The sequence below is a fragment of the Lagenorhynchus albirostris genome, chromosome 15 (assembly GCF_949774975.1).
Source record: "Lagenorhynchus albirostris chromosome 15, mLagAlb1.1, whole genome shotgun sequence".
In the NCBI taxonomy this organism is placed as follows: Eukaryota; Metazoa; Chordata; class Mammalia; order Artiodactyla; family Delphinidae; genus Lagenorhynchus; species Lagenorhynchus albirostris.
In genome coordinates, this window is record NC_083109.1 from 86,169,570 (window position 1) to 86,193,507 (window position 23,938).

General features: G+C 59.3%; 2 protein-coding genes across 8 annotated transcripts in view; one reads left to right on the forward strand and one right to left on the reverse strand.

Annotated features, from left to right (window-relative positions):
- IQCE (IQ motif containing E) overlaps positions 1-12,245 on the forward strand; it is a 39,680-nt gene extending 27,435 nt beyond the window's left edge. The window contains exons 16-22 of one of the 5 annotated variants that reach the window (XM_060122140.1): positions 2,086-2,244; positions 3,844-3,867; positions 6,097-6,204; positions 6,665-6,786; positions 7,493-7,593; positions 8,535-8,648; positions 9,920-11,329. In XM_060122140.1, coding sequence (XP_059978123.1) covers positions 2,086-2,244; positions 3,844-3,867; positions 6,097-6,204; positions 6,665-6,786; positions 7,493-7,593; positions 8,535-8,648; positions 9,920-10,047 — 756 coding nt within the window. In that variant the 3' untranslated portion in view covers positions 10,048-11,329. Of the gene's footprint in view, positions 1-2,085; positions 2,245-3,843; positions 3,868-6,096; positions 6,205-6,664; positions 6,787-7,061; positions 7,352-7,385; positions 7,594-8,534; positions 8,649-9,919 lie in introns of those variants that run through there. The other 4 variants (XM_060122143.1, XM_060122139.1, XM_060122142.1 and 1 more) reach the window with 4 other exon arrangements.
- Positions 1,819-23,938, reverse strand: part of LFNG (LFNG O-fucosylpeptide 3-beta-N-acetylglucosaminyltransferase) — a 64,827-nt gene continuing 42,707 nt past the window's right edge. The window contains exon 10 of one of the 3 annotated variants that reach the window (XM_060122150.1): positions 1,819-1,831. Coding sequence is in view for 1 of the 3 variants with exons in the window: in XM_060122148.1 (XP_059978131.1) it covers positions 16,285-16,422 (138 nt within the window). In the remaining 2 variants the exon portion in view is untranslated. Of the gene's footprint in view, positions 1,832-16,269; positions 16,423-23,938 lie in introns of those variants that run through there. The other 2 variants (XM_060122148.1, XM_060122151.1) reach the window with 2 other exon arrangements.

The following is a 23,938-nucleotide window of genomic DNA, read 5'->3' on the forward strand; positions in this document are numbered from 1 at the left end:
GGGGCCGGCCGGGAAGGCGCTCGCCGGGGCCAGCACGGCCCCTGCCCCTGCCCCTAGGCCGGGGGTTGGGTGACTGGGGAGCCGCAGCTCCCTCCGCAGGGCCCGTGGGCAGGTAGGCAGGCGGTGAGTCTAGGCTGACCCTCCTCCCTGTCCCCTCGCTCCCTCCATTTCTGTGGACACGACGGCAAGGGTCTCCCCTGGCTCCTCCCTGAGCACCTTCTTGAACCAGGGGAGCCCTCTGGCCCCCGTCGGCCCAGTGCCACCTATGCTAGAACTTCTAGCGGCGAGAGTGTGTCTCCTCGCTAATCCTTTTTTTTCCGATTAATGGATTCCCCAGATGGCAATTATCATCTTATATCTGTTAACACAAAAAACTCATAACTGAGGTATTGAAACCCTGTGGCTGCAGTTTGCCCCAAGGGGAGCCTGTTGTGTGAGTGTGTGACAGGGAAGACCAGCCTGGCCGGGGCGTCCAGCGTGGGTGCACGCTGAGATGGGCAGCCGTGCCGCCCTCTTCTGCGACGCTGGCTACAGATCTGAGTAACACGCCGAATCCACCAGGACGGCCAGGCTTTACCCGGCACGTGTTTTAGCCGAGAAGTTCTGTTGCTTCAGAAAGCGACTTGCTGTTTCGGTAGCCAGTAGCCTGACGGGGACTGGGCTCTAGGAGAGGGAGGGCATACCAGGTGCGGGGTTGACTTATCTGCTGAGAGTGGAAAAGAAAAGTGTTTGGGTTTGTTTTTTTTAAAAATCTAGACGGGCCTCCCTCTTGCAAGGTTTTCTTATTTAGCTGGAGCCCTGTTTTAAGGCCCCTCCTTCTTTTAGCATCTGACGCTACGTATACTTCAACCCCAGCACAAAAGGGAAAGAGAAAAGCCCTAAAAGGGAATGTGGAGAAGCTGACGAGCGTGTCTCTCTCCAATTACAAGTTGAGACAAACCCCAGGCCGCCGACTGATTCGGCAAAGGAAAGGTGGCTCTCCTGGCGCATGCTGGCTGGAGCCCCGGGGGTTGTGCGGTGCCCTTGACCCCGCATGTCCAGCTGGCCACACGTGGGGTGGACGTGTGGGTCCACCTCAGTCCCTTCCGTTGTTCAGGAAAGTAGACTTTCTGTGTTACCCGTATGGGTGCATCTCCTTGGCGGATTTTCCAGTGCTTTAGAGAGTGTTCTGAGTCCTGCAGAGGCACTGTCCTCCTGTCCAGGAGATTGGCCACCCTGCCCGATGGGCCCTTTTCAGGAGACCCCCACCTACCCAAACGCCCGCGCTGTCGGCCCCAGGTGGCTGCGGCGCCGGGCCGCTGACTGCCCGGCGTGTGGCGGGCAGAGCTGCGCCATTTGTCTCCTCGAGGCTCCTTTCCCAGTGGGATGCTCACGGTGCTGACCGGCCCGTGGCTTGTCCGCCGCAGGCAGCCCTGACCCCTGGGGGGCACCCGACACACGTGGATTGGAGAGTTCTGCTTATTCCTGGAGCTTTCCCTTAGGGAGAAAAAATATTTTCCACGTCCACCGGAACTGGCAGTAATGGCTTTGTCTGTGCAATTCATCTGGTTCTGCGCTCCCACTGCAGGGGACACAGGTTCGATCCCTGGTCCGGGCAGTTCCACGTGCCACGGGGTCCGGCCAAACAAACAAACAAACAACCAAGCTAGGGATCTATTGCCTTTTATCTCAGAAGTCCCATTTCTGTAATCCAGCATTAGACGAAAAGGGAGCCGGTAAAGGACCTCCCGGGAAGCAGGTAATGGGTGCACCGACGTGACCGAGCTCAGACGGTGCGTGTGGTTACCTGATGACGCCACAGGTCACGTTGCTTCCCCTCCTCGCGGGAGAGCGCTACCCCCAGAGTTTACAGGGTTAACGGAAACCGACTTTCACCCTAGTTACTAGCGAATGTGTTAGCTCTCCAGAGACTTCTTTTGTCGTCTGGCATGCTGAGCGGTGTGGACACTGATCTTTTTCCTCTAAATTAAAGTCTAGTCTGAGAAGCTCTGCCTGCATCCTAATATCCTGCTTCCTGGCCTGATAGCCGGCTTCTCCGCCCCCATCCCCGACCCAGTCACCCTTCTCACCTTGGACTTCCTGCAGACCCGGGAAGCGCCCCGACCCCCCGGTCCCTCCCAGACGGACTCGGAGCTGGACACGAGCGAGGGGGGCTCCTCCCGGCCCCGCTCCGGCTGCTCCGAGGGGAGAAGAGACGCCGCCGCCCGGCTCCTGCAGCGCCGGTGGAAGGGGCACCAGCACTGGGTGAGAGTTCCCTCGCCCGCCGGCCCTCTGCCGCCCACATCCTCACTCGCCAGCCCTTCCTCCGTCCCTTTGCCGGGGCGGGCTCCGTGCCAGACGCCCTAGACACGTAGGAAAACGTAGGGAGGCAGAAGATAGCCTCCGGAGACCCGGGGTCTCGGGCAGCGAGGGCGAGAGGGAGGCCGCGCCTGGAGCTCGTGTGGGCGAGCTGGGGGGTGCCTGCCGTGGGCCGGGCAGTGGCTGGTCTGGAAGCCTCTGTCACCTCCCGACGGGTCCCAGGGACGCAGGCTGTGGGTGCAGCGCCCCTGCAAGCACGGGACTGAGCTTAGGGGTCTCCCTGGCGGTTCGGGCCCCATGGCAGCCCTTCGCTGGGGCTCCCGGGATGGCCGTCTTGTCAGGAACAGGGAGAGCCTGCCTCGGGGCTGCTCCTCAGGGGACAGCGGTGTGGGTGACGGGGCAGCAGGGCTGCGCGTGGGGTCTCAGACCCGGGGGTGGGCTGAGTAGGGCAGCAGGGGCCGCAGGCTGCGCATGGCAGACCGGGAGCCGCGATGTCCCGTGGTCTCTCTTGGGGGAGGAGTGGGGCTCCTCTCATCAGCTCCTGGGGGCGCTCACGGAGATGGGGCTCGCGGAGACTGCAGTTGTTAAAGGACGGTGCTCTCTGATGACGAAATGCTCTACAAAAGCCCCCTCCCCCCGTTTGATAGAACGCACACGACCCTTGTTCCCCCAGCTGGACAAACAAACAGAAACTGGAGCTCTCCACCTGCCCGAATAGTGTAAGATCTTAGCTCCGGAAATCTGCCGGTGGAGGGTTTTTTTAATCATGGCTTCTTCCCAACTTTGATGACGAAAATTTACAAAACATAGAACGTTGAAAGAACTTAGTATATTCAGCGAGGTGCTAATTCTCGCCCCCCACCTTGGTTCAACAACCAAGTGCACGTTTAGCCACATTTCTTTTCTGCACGTACTGTTTTTTCCAGAACTGTTTGAAAGTAAGTTTTAGACGTTATGAGTCTTCAGTGCGTATCTTCTAGGAATGAGGATGTACCACTTAACCATAGTACCGTGACAGCACCGGAGAAATTCCCCCGCCACCCCGTGATTTTGATGACTGGTCAGACTTGGGAGTCAGTGACCCAGACCCTGCACGGGGGTCCCCTTTGTAACATCACCAGCGGGCAGTGTCCAGCCGCTCTGTCGACCTCCAGAGAGGACACAGCATGTTATAGGACAGTTCTGGCTGGGGGAGGGGCTTGCTCACACGGAGCCTAAGACAATCCCGTCTCAGTGGTCCCTGCGAGTCACTTTGCCGTGCAGCCGGCCAGGAACCGCAGATGCCCCCGTGGCGGCCTGGGCTTCGGCTGTGATTCGCCTCCCGGTCACGGTCACGGCCGCTCGCTTCCTCCTTCGCTGTTGCAGGCGGGTCTTCATCAGCTCCATCAGCCTCTCCCGGAGCCCCTTGGGTATGGGTGGCGGGTAGGGGGCTGACTCTGCTGTTGCGTCGCTGTTGGCTGTGGCAGGGGGAGGGACCAAGGGACGAATACGGTATCACAGAAAACTCATCCTCATGTTAATTCATAACTGATCTCCTTATTTCAGAAAAAACAGGCCGTTTTGGACGAGGTAAGCCAGTTTTATTTTACTAATTTCAAAATACGTATTTTTACTTTGGTTCAAGTGACTGTGCGGAGATCTCAAGAAGCGTCATTGAGTCTGTGTTTTCACGAACCCAGGCCAGGCCCCAGCAACTGAGTTAAAATACTGAAGTGATGTTAACATCAAATAAATACTTGGATAATTTCACACTTTCATAATTCATTCAGTCATTCATCATTCTCTCAACACACTTTTATTGATCGTCAGTTCTGTGGGCCCTCAGGACACAGAGAGACATTAAGACAGACAGGCCAGTCCAGGATGGAAGCGGGGTTTAGGGGCACGTCCACGGCGCTGTGGGGTTCCTGCTCACCAGGGCCGGGAACGTCCCTGCAGGGGCGGCGGGCCTTGAGAAGGAGAGGGACTCACTGAACTGGGGAGTGAGAGGAAGGGCATCCTGGGCAGGAGAATTCGGCAAACAAAGCCCAGGGTAAGGGAAAGGGTGTGGCTTGCCCGGGAAAAGGAGAGCAGGGGTGTGACGGAATGCGGGTCAGAGCAGAGAACAGTAGGGTATGTGGTAGACAGTGCGCATCTAAGCCGCCGGGACCCTCGCCCGGCCTCCCCACCGGCCCCAGCTCTGCTCTGCCCTCCCCTGCTCTGCCCTATTCCCTTTGCAGCCACCTGGATGATGTTTTTAAACGTTAAACCACATCACTCCGTAATGACTCCTCTCACACTTGGAACAAAACCCAAAGCTGTTCCCTGAAGCCCTGCGTGCGCTGCTCCCCGGTCACCCCTCCGGCCCCGCTCAGTCTGGAGGCGTCTCTGGCATCCTTGAAAATATCCAGGCTGCTCCTGCCACAGGGCCTTTGCGCCTGCTGCTCCCTCTGCCTAGAAGGCTCCTCCTCCAGACGCTCGCAAGTCCTGCTCCTGGCTTTACTCAGGTCTCTGCTGAAACACGACCTTCCCTGGATGCTGCACCACCGGCACTCCCCAGCCCCGCGCCCTGCTTTAGTCTTCTTCATAGCTCCTGTCCCTACCCGATACTTCACCCTTTTTGCAACTGTTTGCCTCTCCCATTAGAATGTAAGTTTTGCGGACGCAGGGACCATCCCGTGTTTCTGCTGCTAGGTCCCTGGTTCCTAGAGGGGTGCCTGGCGTGCGGTCGGCATTCAGTAAACGTTTGTGAGCGACTGAGGGGACGAGGGTCCCTGGAAGGACCGTAGAGCACATTTATGAAGCAGGTGGCGGCCTGTGTGCTGTCGATGGTGTTCCGCCCTTTCCCCTCCGGTGTCCCCTCCTCCCTCAGCCTCCAGGGTGATGACAGACCCGCCGTGCGGGCTGTCGTGTGGGCAGCATGGCGTGCAGGACGCCTACTCCCCTTTCTGGCCTGCTCGGTCAGCACCCTCTCCCCTCCAGCGGGTGCGGTGGCTTTCCTGTGAACCGCGTGGTGGGAACCTTCTGGGTTTGTCTAAATACTCATTTGCTTTTCGTGCGTTATTTTGTCCTTAGTAACTGATGTTCTCTCGCCTCTTTGTTGCCTCCTAACCCCTGTTTGTGGCATTTCCTTCACTTTGCGTTCAAGGAAGACAAAGATGTGTTCTTTTGGTGACTGTGATCATGGAAGCATCTGAACCTCTAAACGCAGGTTCAACGGTGGGGCTCAGCGTGCTAGAGTGTCGTTCTCCTAAATGTTATGGAGCCGTAAGCCCGTGCTCAGGACTAGAGGCAGGACCCCTGAAATAAAAGTGCCGCCCCTAAAATCCGGAACGTTGATCTCAGAACTTACAGAGCATCCACGTGTATCTCTAAAGAAAATGATTTAAGATTGAGGTCGAAGGATACGTAATTCCTTTGTCATAGTCCGAGATCAGGCTCCGCCCTACTTGACTTTAGAAGTTGTACGTGGAAAGCGTATGGAGTGGAACAACTATTCCAACACGGAATAAACGATCTCAGCATGAAAACATAACTACGTGTAAAATACGGAATCACATTTGCAGCTAAACGTAATAGCGTTTAACAGGGCCTTTTCCTTCCCAGAGCAGTGGCATGTTTCTCGCTGTAGGAGGTTGTGGCAAGTGAGGGGGAGAGGCTCCTTCAGGCACTGCCGAGATTCTGTGGCAGAAAGGGAGCCCTCTTCTCGGCCGTTGGAGCTTCTCCCTCTGGGACACCCCAACCCGTGCCTGCCGTCTTCCAGGGAAACTGACACCCGTCTCCGTCTCCCCCCACCCCCCACCCCGCTGCCCCCGCTAGGCTGCCGTGCTGCAGGCGGCTTTCCGGGCGCATCCGGCACGGGCGAGGCCATTGTCCAGTGGAGTGTGCAGCCCGGACCCCCCTGCCATGCCAAGCCCTCCCACCCAGGTAACCCTCAGGGGCTGCACACGGGCCCAAGTCCTAACGTTCTCTCTCCATTTCTTCCCACGCTTTGTCGGCGGGACAAGCGTAGACGCCTTTGGGTCCTCGCGTCCTGCCTCGCCCTGGGCGTGTGCCTCGCCCTCCAAGCCCTGGCACCCGTGCCCCCCCCCCCAGGGTTGAGCTTCAGGAGCCGAATGGCGTTGAGGTGCTGGTACTGTGTCCATCTTGGGGTCAAGACAGAGGCTTAAACTACAGCAAAGATAGGAGTCCCTCCCCTGGGAAAACCCCCAGACACCGATTCTAAGAACCTCTAGAGTCCAAGTAACCTGCAGTCAGGAGACTGCTGATGAAACAGTAACGAGGCAGCACCCGAGTCGGAACCGCGCTCCTAACCCGGCGCCGAGGGTCCGCGCGCAGGAGGTGGCGGGGGCTCACGCGGTTCTCTTCCCCACCGTCGCTGCCCCAGGACTCGCCCGAGCCCCGCGTCCCGAGCCCCGTCGTCCAGGCCGAGGGGGACCCGTGGCAAGAGGAGGCCATCACCGTCATCCAGTCTGCCTTCCGGGCACACCTGGCACGGGCCAGGCACAGGTAAGTCCACCTGTTCTGTATCGCGGGGCAGTGCCGGACACCTGCGGGGGCTGCCCAGCCGGAAAGGCACAGGGTGTGTCACCAGAGCGTAAGCTACACCCACCCACCGGGTGAGGTGGGCCACCGGCTCCGGTCCTCGGAAAGGAGCCTTTCTAGGACCGTTTCCTCCTGCTGGGAGAAAACAGATGGGAGGGGTTAGATGGCGTGGGGTTCGGGGACCCCTCGGTTTGCAGACTGCCTGTCGGCCTGTGCCGATGCCCTGCCCCTTCCTGAAGGACGCCGTGGCGTGACCCGTGTTCAGGAAGACGTGGGTGTCGTCAGAAGCCTTGCTGCAGCAACACATTCTTGTCAGTGGCGCCGTGCCTGCCGGATCCGCCGGGGCTTGGTCAGGACTGTCCCGGCTGCAACGGCTCAGAACCCTGTATGAGTCACCTCGGGCAAAGAGTGGGACTTACAGCGGGCCAGGGGCCGAGCTCGGGTTGGGGCCCGTCCCTGGTGCAGCCAGCCACGGCCGGGGGTGCAGGGGACACGCCCGAGGCCCCTCACAGCCCGCCTGTCTCAGGACCTGGGCCCGTCGGCCTCGCACGATGTCTCAGGACCTGGGCCCGTCGGCCTCGCACGATGTCTCAGGACCTGGGCCCGTCGGCCTCGCACGACGCTGGCCTTCCCTAAAGTCAGAATCAGCTAGTCTCTCTCTCTCTCCCAGTGCTGCTGGTCCACGAGCTGCCCCTGCAGCGTTTCCCGACAGACCTGCTTGGGCCCCACACAGTGCACCCTCCTCTCCGCCCTTCCCTGCAGCCTCTCCTGGTAATTGCATTTCATTTTGGATTTCACGCGAGGGGCAGCTGGCCTTCTGAGGTTTCAACCAAAAGAGCTACCACCGTCCCGGAAGCTGGGACGTGTAAAGTCGTGTCAGGGGGCTCGTCCCACGGCCACCTGCGAGCTGGGTACCGCCTCGGCCACACCTTCCTGTCACAGCTCCGTCCCCTGTCCCTTGGGTCGTAGGGGAAAGAGCCGGCCCCAAGCGACTTCCCGGAGCCCGACAGGCTGGCCGGTTCCGGGGTCGGTGACCGCAACCCACGCCGCCGGAGCTTCGTGGTTTTGATTTTTATTCTCCGCTCTAACTAGAGCAACGCGGTGTCCCTCCTTTGGGCCAATGTTTTTCCTGTTTGTTGGTTTTAAGTAAAACTTTGCCTGTATTTCCTCTTCTGCTTCATTAAGATCCAGTAACAGTCAGTGGAGAAATCCCTGGACTGGCAGGGGCGCACAGCCCATGGTGAGGCCCGGTCCCGGCTCTGCCCCACTCCAGACTCGGGGTCCTCCCCGGGCCTCACTCCTCCTGTGCGAGAGCCCGAGGGCTGGGCAGGGCCCCTTGCAAGTCGCTTTCAGTCCCCAAATGTATGATTCTGCCTGTACTTCAGGTCCTCCTCCCTCAGACTGTAACCGGGACGCTTGCTTGGACCATCTCTGTGCGCCAGAGGGGGCACAGAGGTGGCGGCGTGAGGTCGGGGACTGTCACTAGACAGAGCATAGTCTTGAGTCTCGTTTGCGAGCGTGGCGTGCGGGCTGAGTTCTGAGGTCGCAGAGGCGCAGTCGGAGAAGGGCAGGTGCAGGAAGGGCGTGGTGCTTCGTAATGAGGGAGAACTGTAAAAGGAGCAGTTTTTCTGAACAGAAGTGTGCGCCTAGGAAGATGGGTGGGTGCGACGAGCCTGTGAGGATGGGAGCCTCCCACGTGCCTGTCGTTTCAGGGCAGGAAGACAGCGAGGGGAGCAGCGGGGAGACCGCGGAGGCTCCGGCTCCCGGGGACGGAGCGCCGAGGCCATGGGGGCCAGGGGCACCGGCAGCCCCGCCGCCCTGCTCTGGTGAGTGTCGGGTCGCGGGGGCCCTTCCGGGGCTTGCCTGACCTGGAAACCGCCACGTGTGAAAAATCGTACTCTGTCCTCTTCGGTAATCTTGTCTGGCTTTGTCAGAGCGAACTTTGAACTTTGAGGTTCTGTCCAAAACCTCCGTCTGTAAAGCTCTCCAAAGGCTGCATATTATTCTCCCAAAACCAGTTTCAGGCGGATTTCACCAGACCCTATGTTTGGCGACCTTCAGATTCCTCGATCAGGGCTAAAGGGCCTGTGTATGCCGCCCTTTTCTCCTCTTGTTAAATGCGTGTCCTTTCAAAGCGGCAGCTCATCCTCCTGCCTGAAAAGTGCCACTGCCGGCCTCGTTCAAAGTGCCACTGCCGGCCTCGTTCGGGCCCTTGTTTACACGAGGAAACGGTCTCTGTGAAAACTGCACATGGACCCCTTGTTTGATCTGATTGTGAAAGTGTTTTTAAAGGGAAAGAAAAACTGAAGCTAACCTTGAAAACTGCTGTTTTTAATTTCATAAGTTTTTCCACTCTCATAGTCTTCTTGACAGTTACAGAAAAAAAGCTGACACAGTTACAGTATCCGCAGCACGCGGGGTGGTGATTTCCTTCCTTCTTTTATCTCAAGTCAGGGATTGGTTCCTTTTTTATTGGCACTTTACTCTGTGAAGCAGTCAGAGCAGAGGCCGTCTTCTGGGGCTGGGAGCACGGGCCCCAGGCCCCAGGGGAAACTGCCCCTTCCTCACATCCCATCCAGGTGGCCACTGAGGGCGCAGGGGGTCTGCAGGGTGGTCGGCAGGCGCATCCCAACCTAGGGTCGATTACGATGAATAGGTTTAGATGTGCGTGAAGAAAGGAGCGAGAGCTCGCGGGTGGTCCCTGGGTGTTGGCCCGGCCTAGCCCGCCCCCTTCTCCTGCGGGGGGCGTGTCCTCCCAAGGAAGCCGGGGGCCACCGGCTGCATCTGCCCACGAGTCACAGCCGGCCTCCCGGGCCGCAGACTCCCGGACGCACGCTACGGTGAGGGCGACGTGCAGAGAATCCCCGCCGCCGACTTGAGCTTCCCCCGTGCCGCCAGCCTTCACCTTTCGCGGCTGTTTTGCTTTGGGGAGACTGGCCGACGCTTGGGAGCTGAGCGCAGAGGGTGCGAGTAGGCGCTAACGAGGGTGGCCGCGTGGCGTGGCGTGGCGTCCGTCAGGCCTGCCCCGCCGTCCCTCGCGTGTCCGCCCCCGGCGGCGCTGAGCGTGGCTGTGACCGCCGGCCCTTCTCTGTTGCAGCGGAGCCCTCTCCCTCGGGGCCGCAGCGCGCCGCGACTCCGCCCGCGGAGGACGTGAACTCCGATGACTCCGACGAGATCGTCTTAGCTCCGCCTGTGCCCACGAAGAAAATCGCCTCCCCGCCCTAGGCCCCTGCGGTCGCCCGGCACGTGGCGATGCCCTGTCCGGGCAAGGTTAGGTTCAGAGGACAGAAGCACTCAGACCGGAAAGGAATTTATCTTGTGGGGAGGAGAACAGTACCCACTGACACCTCACCTCCGTCCCCGGTTTTTCTCTTTCGTTTTGCCCGCTTGTTTGTTTGTTGAGGGAACCCCGAATGCCTCTATTTTATCTCTGGGAAGGGGTCGCCTACGTTCTGCAGCCCCGGCTGCAGGCCCGCGTCCCCCCTACCCCCGGTGGTCTTCATGCCGGACAGACACACCTGCCCGGGCTGGGGGGCAGCAGGGGGCCCGGCCAAGACACGTCCTCTCGGGGCACCTCTGGCCCCCTGCGGCCGTGCAGGCGAGGGCTGCTTCATCGGCGCTGACGCCACTCGGCCACCAGCTCCAGGACAGGCAACGCGCCTCGGGAGAGCTGATGCTAGAACTCTCGCTCTCAGCCCGAACGGAGGGCCCTGCGCACCAGGGAGAGCTTAGTCCCGGGCCACCCCTCCGCCTCCCCGTCGCCAGCGGGACCCCCGGCGCCCCGACGGCGCGGCAGCCCTTCCCGTGTTGCACCTCAGGGGCTCCGGCTCAGACTCGTCCTTCTTTCAGAAACTCCTGGGCCCTCCTCACAGCGGTCAGAGGCTCCCGGCTCCAGCACGGGCGAGGCGCGTGGCCAGGAGGATCTGTGTTGCCCTGTCCCGTGAGAGAGGCGGAGGGATCTCCCAGCCCCGGCCACCCGGAGTCAGGCGGAGGACCCGCCAGGCCCTTTCACCGCTTAGGTGCCGGTCGTACAGTGGGTTGAAAAAAGTTCAGCCAGGGGGCCAGGCTTGTGTCATGTTTTCTTTACTCGGCCTGTGAGTTTCCAAGTCCGTTTTTTCTTCTGTTTCCCCCGCTGGACTGATGGCTAACTCGGGTGAACTCACTGCTGACCTTTGCCTCGTTTCATCCACTGGGTCCGTTCCTCCTCTGGGTGCTGGCCCAGCTAAAGGCCTGTAGGAGCCAGTCCACCAGTCAGGCACCCAGAGGGTGATGAAGGCGATGCCCGCGGCCTGCAGGTCCCCAGGGGGTCATTCTCCCCCCACCCCATTCAAGAACGGGCATTTCTGCATTACTCCTTGCTCTCAGGAGCCCAAGGCTCTGGGGACCTATGACGGATGGGCCACTGTCAGGACGTCCTCGCCTGGTCCTGGAGGAAAAGGCCGTGTGTGCAGTGGGCTGGCCGTCGGCAGAGCTGGGATGGGCAAGGTCAGCCCCGGGACCTGAGTTTTCCAAGAAAATGCTCCTGAGAATTGCAGATACGTACATTCGTCTGCCTGTGCTCCTTGGGCCCAGCAATGTTGATCTAGTAAAGTAAGCAGCCTTGAAGACACCTCAGTAAATGACTTAACTCAAGGCTGTGACCCTCTGACGCTGTGTGGATCTGTTCCCTGGAGAATGCCAGGTGCCCAGCGTGCTTGCGGGGCCCACGGCTCGGGGCTGGGGTTCTAGGGCTGCCGGAGCAGCACAGTGCGGGGTGGGACAGGGGCCTGGGGCCTACAGGGCCTGCCTTCTGTTTGCCTGCCTCTGTGCTGCCCCACTGGACGGGCCCGGCCGCCCTGCAGACAGACCAGAACCCTCGTCCCAGCAAAAAGACCGATGGCATTAGGAAAAGGACGGCCGCCTAGCTCAGAGCAACCAGCGTGAGAGCTGCAGAGCTTTGCTTCGTTTTTAAGTAATAAATACCCTCTGCGGAAAGCCCCGTTCACCTTCAAGAGCTGAATAGAATTTAAATTCCACGAGAAGCCGTCTAAGCCAATTCAAACCCCCGCTGTGGTTTTGGAAGCAACGTTTGCTCTCGTGTGGCTCAGAAATTCTGAGGACTGGAGAGTGGACACTCAGACCTGCCCGGGGCCGGCCGGCAGCTGCTCCAGGTGAGGACCTCCCCGAGCTCCCAAGGGCCTGTTAGCAGCTGATCACGCCGGGTAAGCATCCTTTGAAGCGAGAGAACCCACATCTGGGAGTTGAAATGTGAAGCCACCAGGTGGCTCCAGGAGGAAGTGGTGGAGTCGCTGGTCTTTGACCTCTGTATTTAGGAACACTCTGACCTACGCTTAATTTGTACGCAAGTCTCTCGGAAGGCATAAGCTTTTCCCTCTGTGCTACTCATCGTTGGCCTTTGGAAATAAAAGCTGTTTTTCAGGATCTCTGTCTTGATTGCCCTATAAACCCGTGACCTTTCATGACCTCTGGGTGTGCCACTGCCGTAGCTCATGCTGCACAAACCCTGTGCTTCTGGGCTCCTGGCTTTTGCTTTGCTCACAGCACAGCCCTGGGAGCGCAGAGCCGGCCGGAGGGAAGGGTCCCACAGCCAGCTCCCCGCGGTGCGGGAACTCGTGCATCTGTCTTTGAATTTCTCTTCCTTGTCCATCAGTGAGGACTTGAGCATCGAGAAGTGAAAATGAGGGAGTATTTCCCCCAATTCTAGTTTTTGTTTTAGGAGCCGGGAAGGAATCATTTACTGGGGACTCAGACAGATGTGAATGAGCCCAAAATAGTTGACTTCTGGAAAAATAATGGTTTTCCACTATTTTGTTGGAAAATCGCAGCACGAGGTGCACCTGTGGCTTTGTTCGCAGGCGGCTGCTTGCTGGGCCCTCGAGTTTGTCTGACGCCCCTACAGGGACTGGTCTGTTGGCTCCAGCACTGGCCCGAGCGGATCACCGTGTGTCTTGTCACGGGCAAATGGGTCACTTGGAAGACTTGGCACTTTCAGAGGTGCTGGTTGGCCCTTGAAGAGGTTGTGACAGAGGAGAGCAGGGTTCATCAATCCCTTAGCCCGGCCACAAGCCTGCTGCCACCTACTCTCCCGTGAGGCTGGGGCCTGGCAGCAGAGAGGCAGCCTCAAGGGGGGAGGGGTGGGGGTCTCAGCTGGAGCTGGTGAGAGGAGAACGGAGGACTGTCCCCCCTCGGGCCTTCACCCAGCAGGAGGAGAGCCGGCAGGAAGGTGTAAACATGTGGACACGTACTTGTGCACAAACACGTGGGATCCCTCTCCCCACTCGTGCCACTGGCCTTCCTTGCTGTTGGCAGCTCTCTTCACTTCAAAGGTGGAGCCCAGCTTGGTCTGCACGTGAGCCTCCTTAAGGGCTGGTAGCCGAGAGTGACCCCCAGGCCTCCGCCCAGATGATTCTAAACATGAGGTTCCTCAAAATCGCAGGCTAAGGGGGGAAAATGTCAGAATGCAAATCCCTGGTTTCTCTTAGCTGCTGTTGGGTTCAGAGCATGAATGTTGGGAGGAGGAACGGGTCCGTGTTTCTTTGCTTGGACGCCAACCAGTGGCCTTTGGCCAGCGCCTTCCGTTATCCTGGGAGCCCTGCCGGACAGCGACAACCCAGAAGGTGGCCCCGTTAGGCAGTGCCTGCCTGGGGAATCTGGGGGACGTTTCCATGGTGCTGTGTCCTTTCTGAACAGGGAGAGGGGGTGCCCCTGAGCTATTCGTTAATGAAGCCCAGAACAGGCTGGGATTCAAAGCAGAGGGCCCCATGTGTGCCAAAGCTCCCCGGGGCGGCCATTCAGGCAGCCCCCCAGCCCTCCCCTCCGGCCCGGCTTTGAGGGAGTGAAAGCCGGGAAGCCTGGGGGTAGGTGGGCCATGGGCGCCGCTCATGGAAGCGGCGGAAAGCTGCTGTCCCTGCCAGTAGGAGCCTCATCCACTGTCAGCCGGTCTCACAGGGCCCCTCCGCACCCCACCCCGCTCAGCTCTGTGACGGCCGCTCTCTCTGCAGCTGGGGACGCAGTGGCCCCTTCCCCACACCCTCCCCGTCGACATGGTTTTTCTCCCGGCCTGTACCAGCCCTTCCCCTACAGTCTCTTAGACGTGGGTGTCCCCAAGGCTCTGACCCCAACCAGACCCCACCCAGACCCGAAATGTCGACGTGACCGTCTGCACACGTGTGCCTCAGGTGCCTCAAACTCGGCCTAGCCCAGCTCTGAGTTACCTTTCCCCCCTAACCTGCCCCTGGCCAGCGGTCCCACCCCAGGGGATCACAGCCTCTCAGGTGTCGGAGCCGGAACCTCGAGGGCAGGATGCTCAGTGAAATAAGCCAGACACAGAAGGACAGATACTGTGTGATTCCACTCCTAGGAGGTCCCTGGAGGGGCCAGGTCCATAGAGACAGAAAGCAGAGGGTGGGTGCCCGGGGCTGGGGGAGGGGGAGGGGCGTGAGTGTGTAATGGGGGCAGAGCCTCGGTTGGGAAGATAGAAAAGTTCTGCAGACGATGGTGGTGATGTTTGCACAACAATGTGAATGTGCCTAACACCCCTGAACTGGACACTTTAGAATGGTTAAAATGAGAATTTTTTGTTATATGTATTTTACCCCAATTAAAAAAAGTGTTTTAAACGACACTATTCTCCCCTCCCAAGCAGGCTCACCCGCAGGCCTCCTCACCCACCCCAACATCGTGTGCGCAGGCCGGACACCTGGGTGGGGAGTGTCATCCGTGACCCCCTCGCCACCACCTCCAATCCTTCAACAAAAAATCCTTGACAACCTCCTAAGTACGGCTCACGTCTGTCCACTCCTCTCCATGTCCATCCCTGCCCACCACAGCCCAAACCACCACCTCAGCCTCCCCTGAATAGCCACGCCCCCATGGCCAGTCGGCGCAGACTCACTCTGGCCAGGCCCCATCTGCTGTCCACTGCTGCCCGGGGTTAGGGGGCAGGAATGTGGTGGATGTGCCGGGGACGGTGCCTTGCCCTACGAGAGAGCCAGCAGCCCTTGCTCCCTGGAGATGCCCAGCCCAGATGTGGCTGGTGCATCACGAATCCCCCCAGGGCCTCCTGCGGCCCCTGGCGTAATCGCTCGCGGCAGGGATTCACTCAGCAGAGTTCTGCTTCTCTGTGTAAAGCCAAGGTTATTTGATTGCTGTCTGACTCCCCTATCAGACTCTCTAAGGTAAACTCCACACTGAGTTTGTGATGCTCATTGCTGCTCTCAAGGCCTAACACAGTGTGTGGTACACAGTAGGTGCTCGATAACTGTGCAGAATGGATAAATGAGGGGCCCAGCAGCTCGGGTGAGGTGCTTACCTCCCTCCATCGGTGCTCTTCCGTTGTATCCTCTGTCCCCCACGGGACCAAGAGATTCGTGAAGACAGTGATCATGGGATCCACCGGTATACTCGCACAGCAAACACAGTACCCAGCACACAAAAAAGTGCTTAATGCATGTTGAGTGAAGGATTCTACCAGCCTCCCAAGATAGGATCTCAGAGGGAGGCTTGACTCTCCCTTCTCATTCCCCTGCCCCCCCATCAAATTAGCAGCCAAGCTCTGTGCATTCTGTCTCAGTGGATTCTTCAGAATCCGAGCCATCCTTCCATTTGTTAGACTTAGGTCGGGCTGGAGTATAACACCCCAAATGACAGTAACCCAAACACGTTAGAAGTTTCCAAAGCCCCAAGGAAAGCAGTACCGGTAAAATACGGCAGCTGCGTGATTTTCAAAGACCTGTGCTCTTGTTGCTGCTCCCCTCTCCTGAACACAAGGCCTCACGGCCCAAAGTGGCTGCTTGAGCTCCAGCCACAACACATGCATTCCAGCAAGCAGGAAGGAAGGAAGAAAGGGGCATCCCCTCACTTGAGGACATCACTCATATCCTGTTGGTCAGAACATAGTTGCACATCCAGCTACAAGGGAGCCTGGAAATGTTGTCTTTTATTCTAGGTGGCAATATGCTCAATAAAAGTGAGAGGGCCTGTTACTAGGGAAGAAGAGAAGGATAGATCCAGCGGGATGGCCAGCACTCTCCTCCCTGTTCCTCGTCTCCCTCAGCGTCAGGCCCTTGGGTCCTCCTCCCCACCTCCGTAAACACACACCTTCTCCCCTTGCTCAACAGATTCACTTAGATTCCACGGGGCATCCTGCATTCCCTCCATTACCCAGCTCGGCCCCCATCCCCCGGCCTTTTAAGAAACACGAGGCCCTTCCCCACCTCCAGCCGGCCCCTTGCACGAGCTGTTTCCCAGCCAGGAATGTCCTTTCCACCGAGCCAGCCCACACGGCCCCGCTGCTGAGAAGCTCTTTGCAGTCAGCCCCTCCTTTCTCTGTGTTCTCACAACGCGAGTTCATTCCGTGTGCTTTGAGATTTCCTGCACGTCTGCCGCGTGCCGGGCACCGAGGGAGGAAGGCACTGTGCGCACAGCATCAAGGGGTATTTCATCTGCTTGCGAGTCTGTCTCTCAGCTAGGCTGAGCTCTGTGGGCCTGGAGGAAATTCCTTCCCTGCCCAATACCCACCTGCCCAGGTGCTGGGCCCCCAGTGGGCAGAAGTCTGGCCGAGCGCCCCTCACCAGGGTGGCGAGGGCCCACGCGGGAGAGGCCCAGGGGCATGGTGTGCGGGGGGCAGTGGCCACAGGGTCAGGAACAGGCTGTTCCCCCCACTCGCCCAGAAGAAGGAACGAGGGGCTGAGGCTGAGCCCGTGGGGAGGCGGCTCTTCCTGCGAGGGAACCAGCAGCCGCCACCTCCCCCCCAGAGCCGGAAACGGCACCGGGGCAGCTGGGGCCCGGGGGCCACGGAGCGCAGGAGGGAAGCGGGGGGGGGGGGGGGGGGGCGTTGCACATTCTGCTGAGGAGTTTGGCCTTCACCCCCGGAGCCGTGGGAACAAGGAAGGGCTGCTGGCAGGAGAATGACGGAGTCGGATTTGCATTTCAGAAGGTGGAAGGATGGCTGGCAGCCGGGAGGGCAGCACAATGGCCCAAGGGCTGGTGAGGAACCCTGTGAATGCCGCCTGTGCCCCCCCCCCACCCAGGGCCCAGCGGAGCCCAGTGAAGCCAGCCCCCTCCCCGCCACCCACCCAAAGAGGAGAGCACTCAGGCCAGCCCCGGCCCCCGGAGGGGGAGCAGGCTCGGATGGGGAGCACGTTTCCAGCCATCCCTCCTCTGGGGTCCTCAGTGGGGAGGAAGGTGGAGGCGTCCGCATAGCAGAGTGCGCCCCCAGAGCTGGGCCTCAGCCTTGGGCAGACGAGGGGGCGAGCCTGCTGGGACCTCCTGCTGCCCCCAAGCCCCACGCCCACGCTGCAGACCCAGCTGGGACGTCTGCGGAGGAAAGGGTCCCTGGGTCCACAGGCAGAAGAATCCGGGCTGAGGGTCCAAACCATCCTGGCTGGTGACCTGGGGTGAGCCTGTTAGCCATCCGTAAAAAGGGAGTGACGATGGCCGTGTCTCTGGGTGGCCTGGGTGGGCCTATGCCGGCCAGCGTTGCCCTCTAAGACCACGATGCTGTCTGTTCCGGAAACACGTGTGGAGCATCTCTTAGGGCCCGGCTGTGATGGGTCGTCACCATGGCTTTGCTTCTGGAAGCCTCTGCCTTGCTTCTCACCTGACCGCCGCCCACCCTACACCTCCAGGAGAGACGGGGCAGAGTGGGGCAGCAGGGGCAGATGTGGGTGCCTTTGCACCTGGTTCTGAGGCCCTGGGAGCCAGGGAGAGGCCAGTAGGTCAGATTCCTTCCCAGAGACCCAGGTGGAGGGGAGAAGCTCAGGACCAAGGGCACAGCCCTTCCCATCCGAGCTCCTGGTGGCCTGGACGCGGGGCTTCCTTTTCAGAGTCCAGGCAGGGATCGCATCTCTCCGGGGAGGGGGAGGCCTCCGGGTTCCCCAGGAGACGCAACCCTGGCTCACCCTGACTCCCCGGACCCCACCCTGACAGTGAAACAGGCCTCCCCGCATGCGAAGAACGTCTGTCCAGGCCCGGCTTTGAATCTGGGGACCCAGTGTCCCCCACATGGGAGCCAGTGGCCGGCCTCTAGCAGGCAAGGCAAAGACTTCCCGGCTGTGGGGTGAGTGACTTGAGCTGGTCACTGGGGGACAGGTGACAGTGAAGGAAGGAAGCTGGGCTACAGCTGTGAGCACCCCCTTTCCAGCATGACCCTGGGACCGCCGGGCAGGGAGGTAGAACTGTCCTCCTTTTGCAGACGCGGAGACCGAGGCTTGGAAGGCTGCCCGGTGGAAGGGTCTCCGCTCTTGGAGGGGAAACAATGTCACCAGGCAGCCCAAACCTGGGAGCAGCTGGCGGGGGTGGGGGTGGAGGGGCTCCAGAGAGGGAAGTGTGCGTCTGTCCCTCCCACGGCCCCAGGCGTGGGGTGGGATGGGGGGACCCCAATTCCTCCTGGCTCTGCTGGGCTGCTTCCAAAGTCCCGGAAAGGCATCCCCTCTCCCCAAGCACAGGAGCAGTGCAATGCTCGGTCTACCCTTCCCAGCTAGCCTTGGTCACCGGCACGGACCCCAGCCCACGGAGGGCCAGAGACCCACTGCTCCTGGAGATGGAGTGGAGGTTCGTGAGGCTGCCAGGAGCAGCCCATACGCACCTCAGCCTCCAGGACCCTCCTCTCCCAGCTGCCCACACCCAGCCCCCTTCCCCGAGCCCACCAGGGTGGAAGGGAACTTACTGGCTGACCAGAGAACATCCCCCAGAGCACCACGGCTGGAAGAAACCTTTCCCCATTTGGGGAGTCCACTGAATCGCGACGGTCACAGCCATGGCCCCATGTCCACACCCCGCTCCGTCCCGCCTTGTTCTGTCCTGGCTGCCCCGTGTCCACACCCCGCTCCGTCCCGCCTTGTTCTGCTCTGACTGCCCCTTATCCCTGGGCTTGGCTGTGACTGGCTTTGGCCGACGGCGCATTGGTAAAGGGCACGCGAGCCTCTGGCCTGCCCTCTCTGGCCTCCCTGAGAGGCCGGCTGAAGAAGCCCCAGGTGGCTGGCTGGAGCCATGTGGCCCGTTGAGTCAGCGCCAACCCCCAGCCATGAACGAGGCTGGCTGAGACCACCCAGCCCCGCTGGAGCTGCCACATGGCTGCAGGTGCGTGTGTGACTCGGGGTGACAGGATAAGAACCCCCCAGCTGGGCCCAAGCTGCTGGCCCCCGGAGCTGCCAGCACACACAGTGGTGGTTGCTTGAAACCAGCAAGGTTTGAGGCGGTTCATTATGCAGCAGTAGCTAACCAACACATCGGCCTTTTAAAAATACATCACTCCGCGGGTTGCACTGGGGAGAGAGTTAAACCAGAAAGAAGAAAAGACAGGGGTTTCCATCTTGTCTCTGCACCCAATTCTCTGAGCCTCTGTTTCCTTCTCTTAAAACAGGGGCTGCGGTCGTCCACCTCGCGCAAGAATTAAGTGAGACTCTGGGCACGAAAGGTGTTTGTGCAAATGTCGGGGTGCACGCACACTCACCCTCTCCCCTCGAGTAAGACGGCCTCCTGACTCTCTTCGCGAGTCAAGGCTGTGGGTTGGAGCCTGAGCCTCCCCTGCTGTAAGATGGGGAAGCTAGGCTTGGTGAGCACTGAGGCCCCTGAGGGCGACATAGGTCCCCACAGGGCTCGTGGTTGGTGGCAAAACCTGAGATGAGCCCAGGTCCCACAGCTTGGCACAATGCTCATCACAGATGCCAGGTTGGGCGGGGTGGGTGGGCAGGGATGGGGGACCCCCCCGGGGAGGGTGTCTCTGCGACCCCTTTTCCTCCGGTGTCAGTCTCCCTCCATGTAACTTTGGGGCTACCCCCTCTGGGGCGCTGCTTGGGATCTGCCTTGGGCTTGGGACGCAGGGACCAGCTTTGTCAGTACTGAGTGTGAAGTAAGAGTCAGGAGGCTCTGAGAGAGACCACGGGTGCGTGCTGGTACCCGGAACAGCATCCTTGGCGGGTCAGAGGCCATCCCTACTGATTTCCTGGCTCCCGGGGTGGGGGGGCGCTCTCTGGGTAAGCGAGGCAGCTGGATAGGTGATGCCAGGCAAGCCAGGGGTGTGCACACCATTCTGGCTGGGTCTGTTGGGCTGGCTCCCGCGGCCTGCTCAGGGACCACACTGGCTGGCATCTCTCCCAGCCTCCAGAGCCACGGGGCAATTCCACCACGGCCAGCTTGAAAGCAGCGCTCCTGTGGCTTTTCTGCGGCCAGGTGTCTGTGGGGACCGGGCGCTAGGCTGGCTGTGCGTCTCAGCGGGAGCTGGGGAAAGCCGGCATCCGGCTCACCCTTTTCCCTGCCGGTTCTCACGAGCTCTATCTCCATGGAAAATGTGAATCTCGCTGGCCAGGGTCCAAATGCAGGGGGTTCCATTGTTCTGCCTTCCGCCCCAGGGTCTGGCACCCATCCCCGGCCTGGCCTTTCTCCCAGCGCCTACAGGTCTTGGGACAAACCATTCAAGAGCCTCAACCCAGCCACCTTCCTGGCCTGGAGAACAGACCCTGGGGAGGTCCTGGCCTGGCTTGCCTCCTCCTTTGTTCCAGATGCTTCTACCAGATGCTTCCAAGCAGCTCAGTCCTCAGTGCTCTCTCCTTGCAGACTTTTTCATCCCTGTCCTTCACTCACAGACTCTACTTCACAGGAGAGAAGGGAGGGAGGGAGGGAGAGAGGGAGGGGAGGGAGGGGGAGGGAGGGAGGGAGGGAGGGAGGGGGGAGGGAGGGAGGAAAGAAGAAGGAAGGTGGTCAGGGAGATACTGAGTGAGGCCCTTGCACATGTAATCATTTGTACCTGTGACAAAATGTGCATAACCATTTCAACGTGTACAATTCGGTGGCATTAACTTTGTTCACAATGTTGTGCAACCTTCACTACGTGTTTCCAAAACTTTTCATCCCCCCGAAAAGCCCCTCACCCATTAAGCGGTCCCCCCCATTCCCCTCTCCCAGCGCCTGGCAACAGCTCATCCATTTTCCGTCTCTGTGGATCTGCCTGTCCTGGATATTTCGATGGAATCATACAGTTTGTGGGGTTCCGTGTCTGGCTTCTTTCACTGAGCGCAGTGTTTTCAAGGTTCATCCGTGTTGTACCAGGTGTCAGCGCTCCATTGCTTTCTATGGCTGAATAATATTCCACCGAGTGACGGTGCTGCGTTCTGCCGATCCGTTCAGCAGCTGATGGACATTTGGGTTAGTGCTGCGGTGTCGTGTCACTTTACATACGCTCACGTTGCTATGATCCAAGCAGGACTCTACCCATTTTAGCCATGAAAAGGCTGGGGCTCAGAGGCCCTGTGACTTGGAGTAGCAGGCAGTTAATTTAAAAAGAAAAGAAAGGAAAAGACCTGGGCTTTGGAGCTGAGAAGACCTGGGTGAGAGCAAGAAAAGAACAGTGTCCAAAGATGGTGCACCCCGGGAGCGGGTCATACGGCCTGGCTTTCCACACACAGCCTGGGCCGCGTGACCTCCCCAGGAGGTGGGACTATTTTTAGTCCCATTTCAAATAAAGGAAACCAAGGTCCATCTGCCTGCCGCTTGAATGTGTCCATCGGGGGCAAGCTTCTTCACTTCTGAGCCTCGAAAGCCCCCTCACCACCCACTCTGGGATGCGGGAACCTGGCTGAGGCCGGAGGAGATCGTGGGTGTGGGCACTGAGGGTGGCTCAGCGGGGCCTTCCTGCCCGCGCAGGCCTGGCCCTGCTGGGCCTTCTGGGCTCCCCGGCTCTGGGTCCCCGTGGTGGAGGCGATGGGAGGCTGCGGCTCCTTATCGCTGCCTGGGCTGCTTCCTTAGCTGGGGGAAGATGAGCCGTTTCTCCATCGGCCGCCTCCCCGAGTCACACTGCAAGGTCATTGAAGGCACATCCCTTGGCGTGCTGGTCAGTGGCCAGCGCCGCAGACCAAGTCCTCTCCGACATCTGCGGCCACTGGAGCCCTATTTCAGGTCATGTGGTCTGCGGGCAACAACCTGAGGCTGAATCCTGGCTCCCTGACTGGGTGGCGATTCTTGTACCACCTGAGCAAGAGTGGGACCCGGGCTTCAGCTGCCCCGTCTGTAGAGTGGGGCTAAAGTCAGTTTCCAGCTGCAGGGGACCCAGGACAGGCAGGAAGAACCACTACAGCTCCAGCCAGTGAGTGCCAGGCAAAAGGAGGGTGGCGTAGGATGGCGGCAGGCCTTCCTTGTGCCCTACCCCTGCCACCTGGCGTTCTCTAGCCCTCGACCTCCTGGGTGCCTGGCCGCAGGAACCCCGTTTTGCAGATCAAGGACAGGAGTAGAGAGGCAGAGATCGCACCGCTGCAAGCGTCAGACCCCAGGGCCCCTGGATCCTGTTTGCCCACAGGAAAGCACAATTCTCCAGGGGCTTTTCAGTTCCACGGGGATTTTCTCACCAACACTGGACCTCAAGCAGCAGTAGGTTTCAGGCTCAGGCTCCACCAGTAGAGGCTTTGGCGGTGCTCTTCCAAAACTGCATGTTGTGAGTCCCTCCTTTTCTCCACCCTGGACCTCCTTTATCATTTTTTCTCCATGGATCCCTGTGGGAAAATGTCTCACCCACCAAACACGTTGCAAATATTAATCAGTGACAAGCTCCTTTGCCATTTTGTGCAATCAGAGACACAGAATGCCTGCCAACCGGAAGCTCTGAACAGCCTGATGTATGAGTTTCCTGTGGCTGCTATAACAGGACCACACACTGGGCAGCTTAATCAACAGAAGTGTCTTGTCTCTCAGTTCTGGAGGCTGAAGTCTGAGATCAAGGTGTCAGCAGTGTTGGTTGGTTCCTTCTGAGGCTGTGAGGGAGGATCCGCTCCAGGCCTCTTTCCCAGCTCCTGGTGGCAGATCCTTGGGGTTCCTTGGCTTCTTGACACATCACCCCCATCTCTGCCTCTGCCTTCATACGGTGTTTTCTTCGTGTCTCTGTATCTCTGCAACGCATGTTCACATTTCTTTCTTATGAGGACGCCGTCATTGGATTAGGGCCCTCCATAATCTCCTATGACTTCAACGTACCTTGATCACATCTGCGATGACCCTATTTCCAAATAAGATCGCAGACAGAGGCACCAAGAGTTGGGACTCGTACATATTTTCTGTGGGGACATAATTCAACCCCGTACACGCAAGTTACCGTTTCATATAATGTTTGGGTCTGGTTTTCTGGCCCTACCTGAGGAAAACGCACAATTTTGTGAAGCTTCTTGTAACGTGGAAAGGAGCTCAGGGCTCTTAGTCCCCAACCGGGTGGTGTCTGTGACTCATCAGAGAGTAGAGACCATAGCATTGCAAAGGGCTCTTTTCCCACCTGTCCCATGCTTGCCTGTCTGCAGGAGGCCCATTGGGGCTTCCCAGACTTATCACAGGAAAACGGGAAAGTCAGGGCCGTCAGGTGAGCAGACAGACGGGCCTCTTGGGAAGCCACTGCTCAGAGCTGTCCCTGCCTGCAAGAACCCAGCCCAGCCACAGAGCTGGCTGAGCCCAAGCATGGCAGACGGCAGCGCCCCAGGTGTGGAGACCTGTTTCTCAGAATGCAGGAGGGCCAGAAATGATGCCCCCAGGTGGTGACGAGCCACAGCCGAGAGGATGCACCCACTGCCCCTGGGGTACACAGAGAGGGGTGTGCTGGGCCAAGCACCTAGAGCGTTTCCAGCCTCCTCTGTCTGTTCATGGGCTCCCCATCTCAGTAACACGCATGAAGACGCCCCATTAGGAAGTGTGGCTGTGTGGCTTCCAGGTCCATACTCAGCCCTCCCTGGCAGCTGCCTGAATTTCTAGGCTCAAGGAGGCCAGGACAGGGCACTGTCTTTCTTCTACGTCTTGATATAAGACCCAACCTTCCCCAAAGGGAAGCACCGTTAGGAACTGAGTTTACGCCCACCCCTCACCCCGGCCACTTACTGGGACTGGGTCACACTCTGATTCTCTGAGCGTTTTAATGTCATTGTATTTCCTATTTACAGACGAGGACATTGATGCACAGAGAGGTTAAGTGACTTGCCCAAGATCACACAGCTCTAGGTCACCAAGCCAGGCTTTGCCTCCAAATCATCCGTATTTTACAGACAGGCCACTGGGTCCCTCACCCGGCGCCGCAGTCTGCGTGTGAGCCACGGCTGCTTGCTGAGGAGCCAGCCCAGCCCCTCCAGGCAGTCCCTGCAGAAGCTCA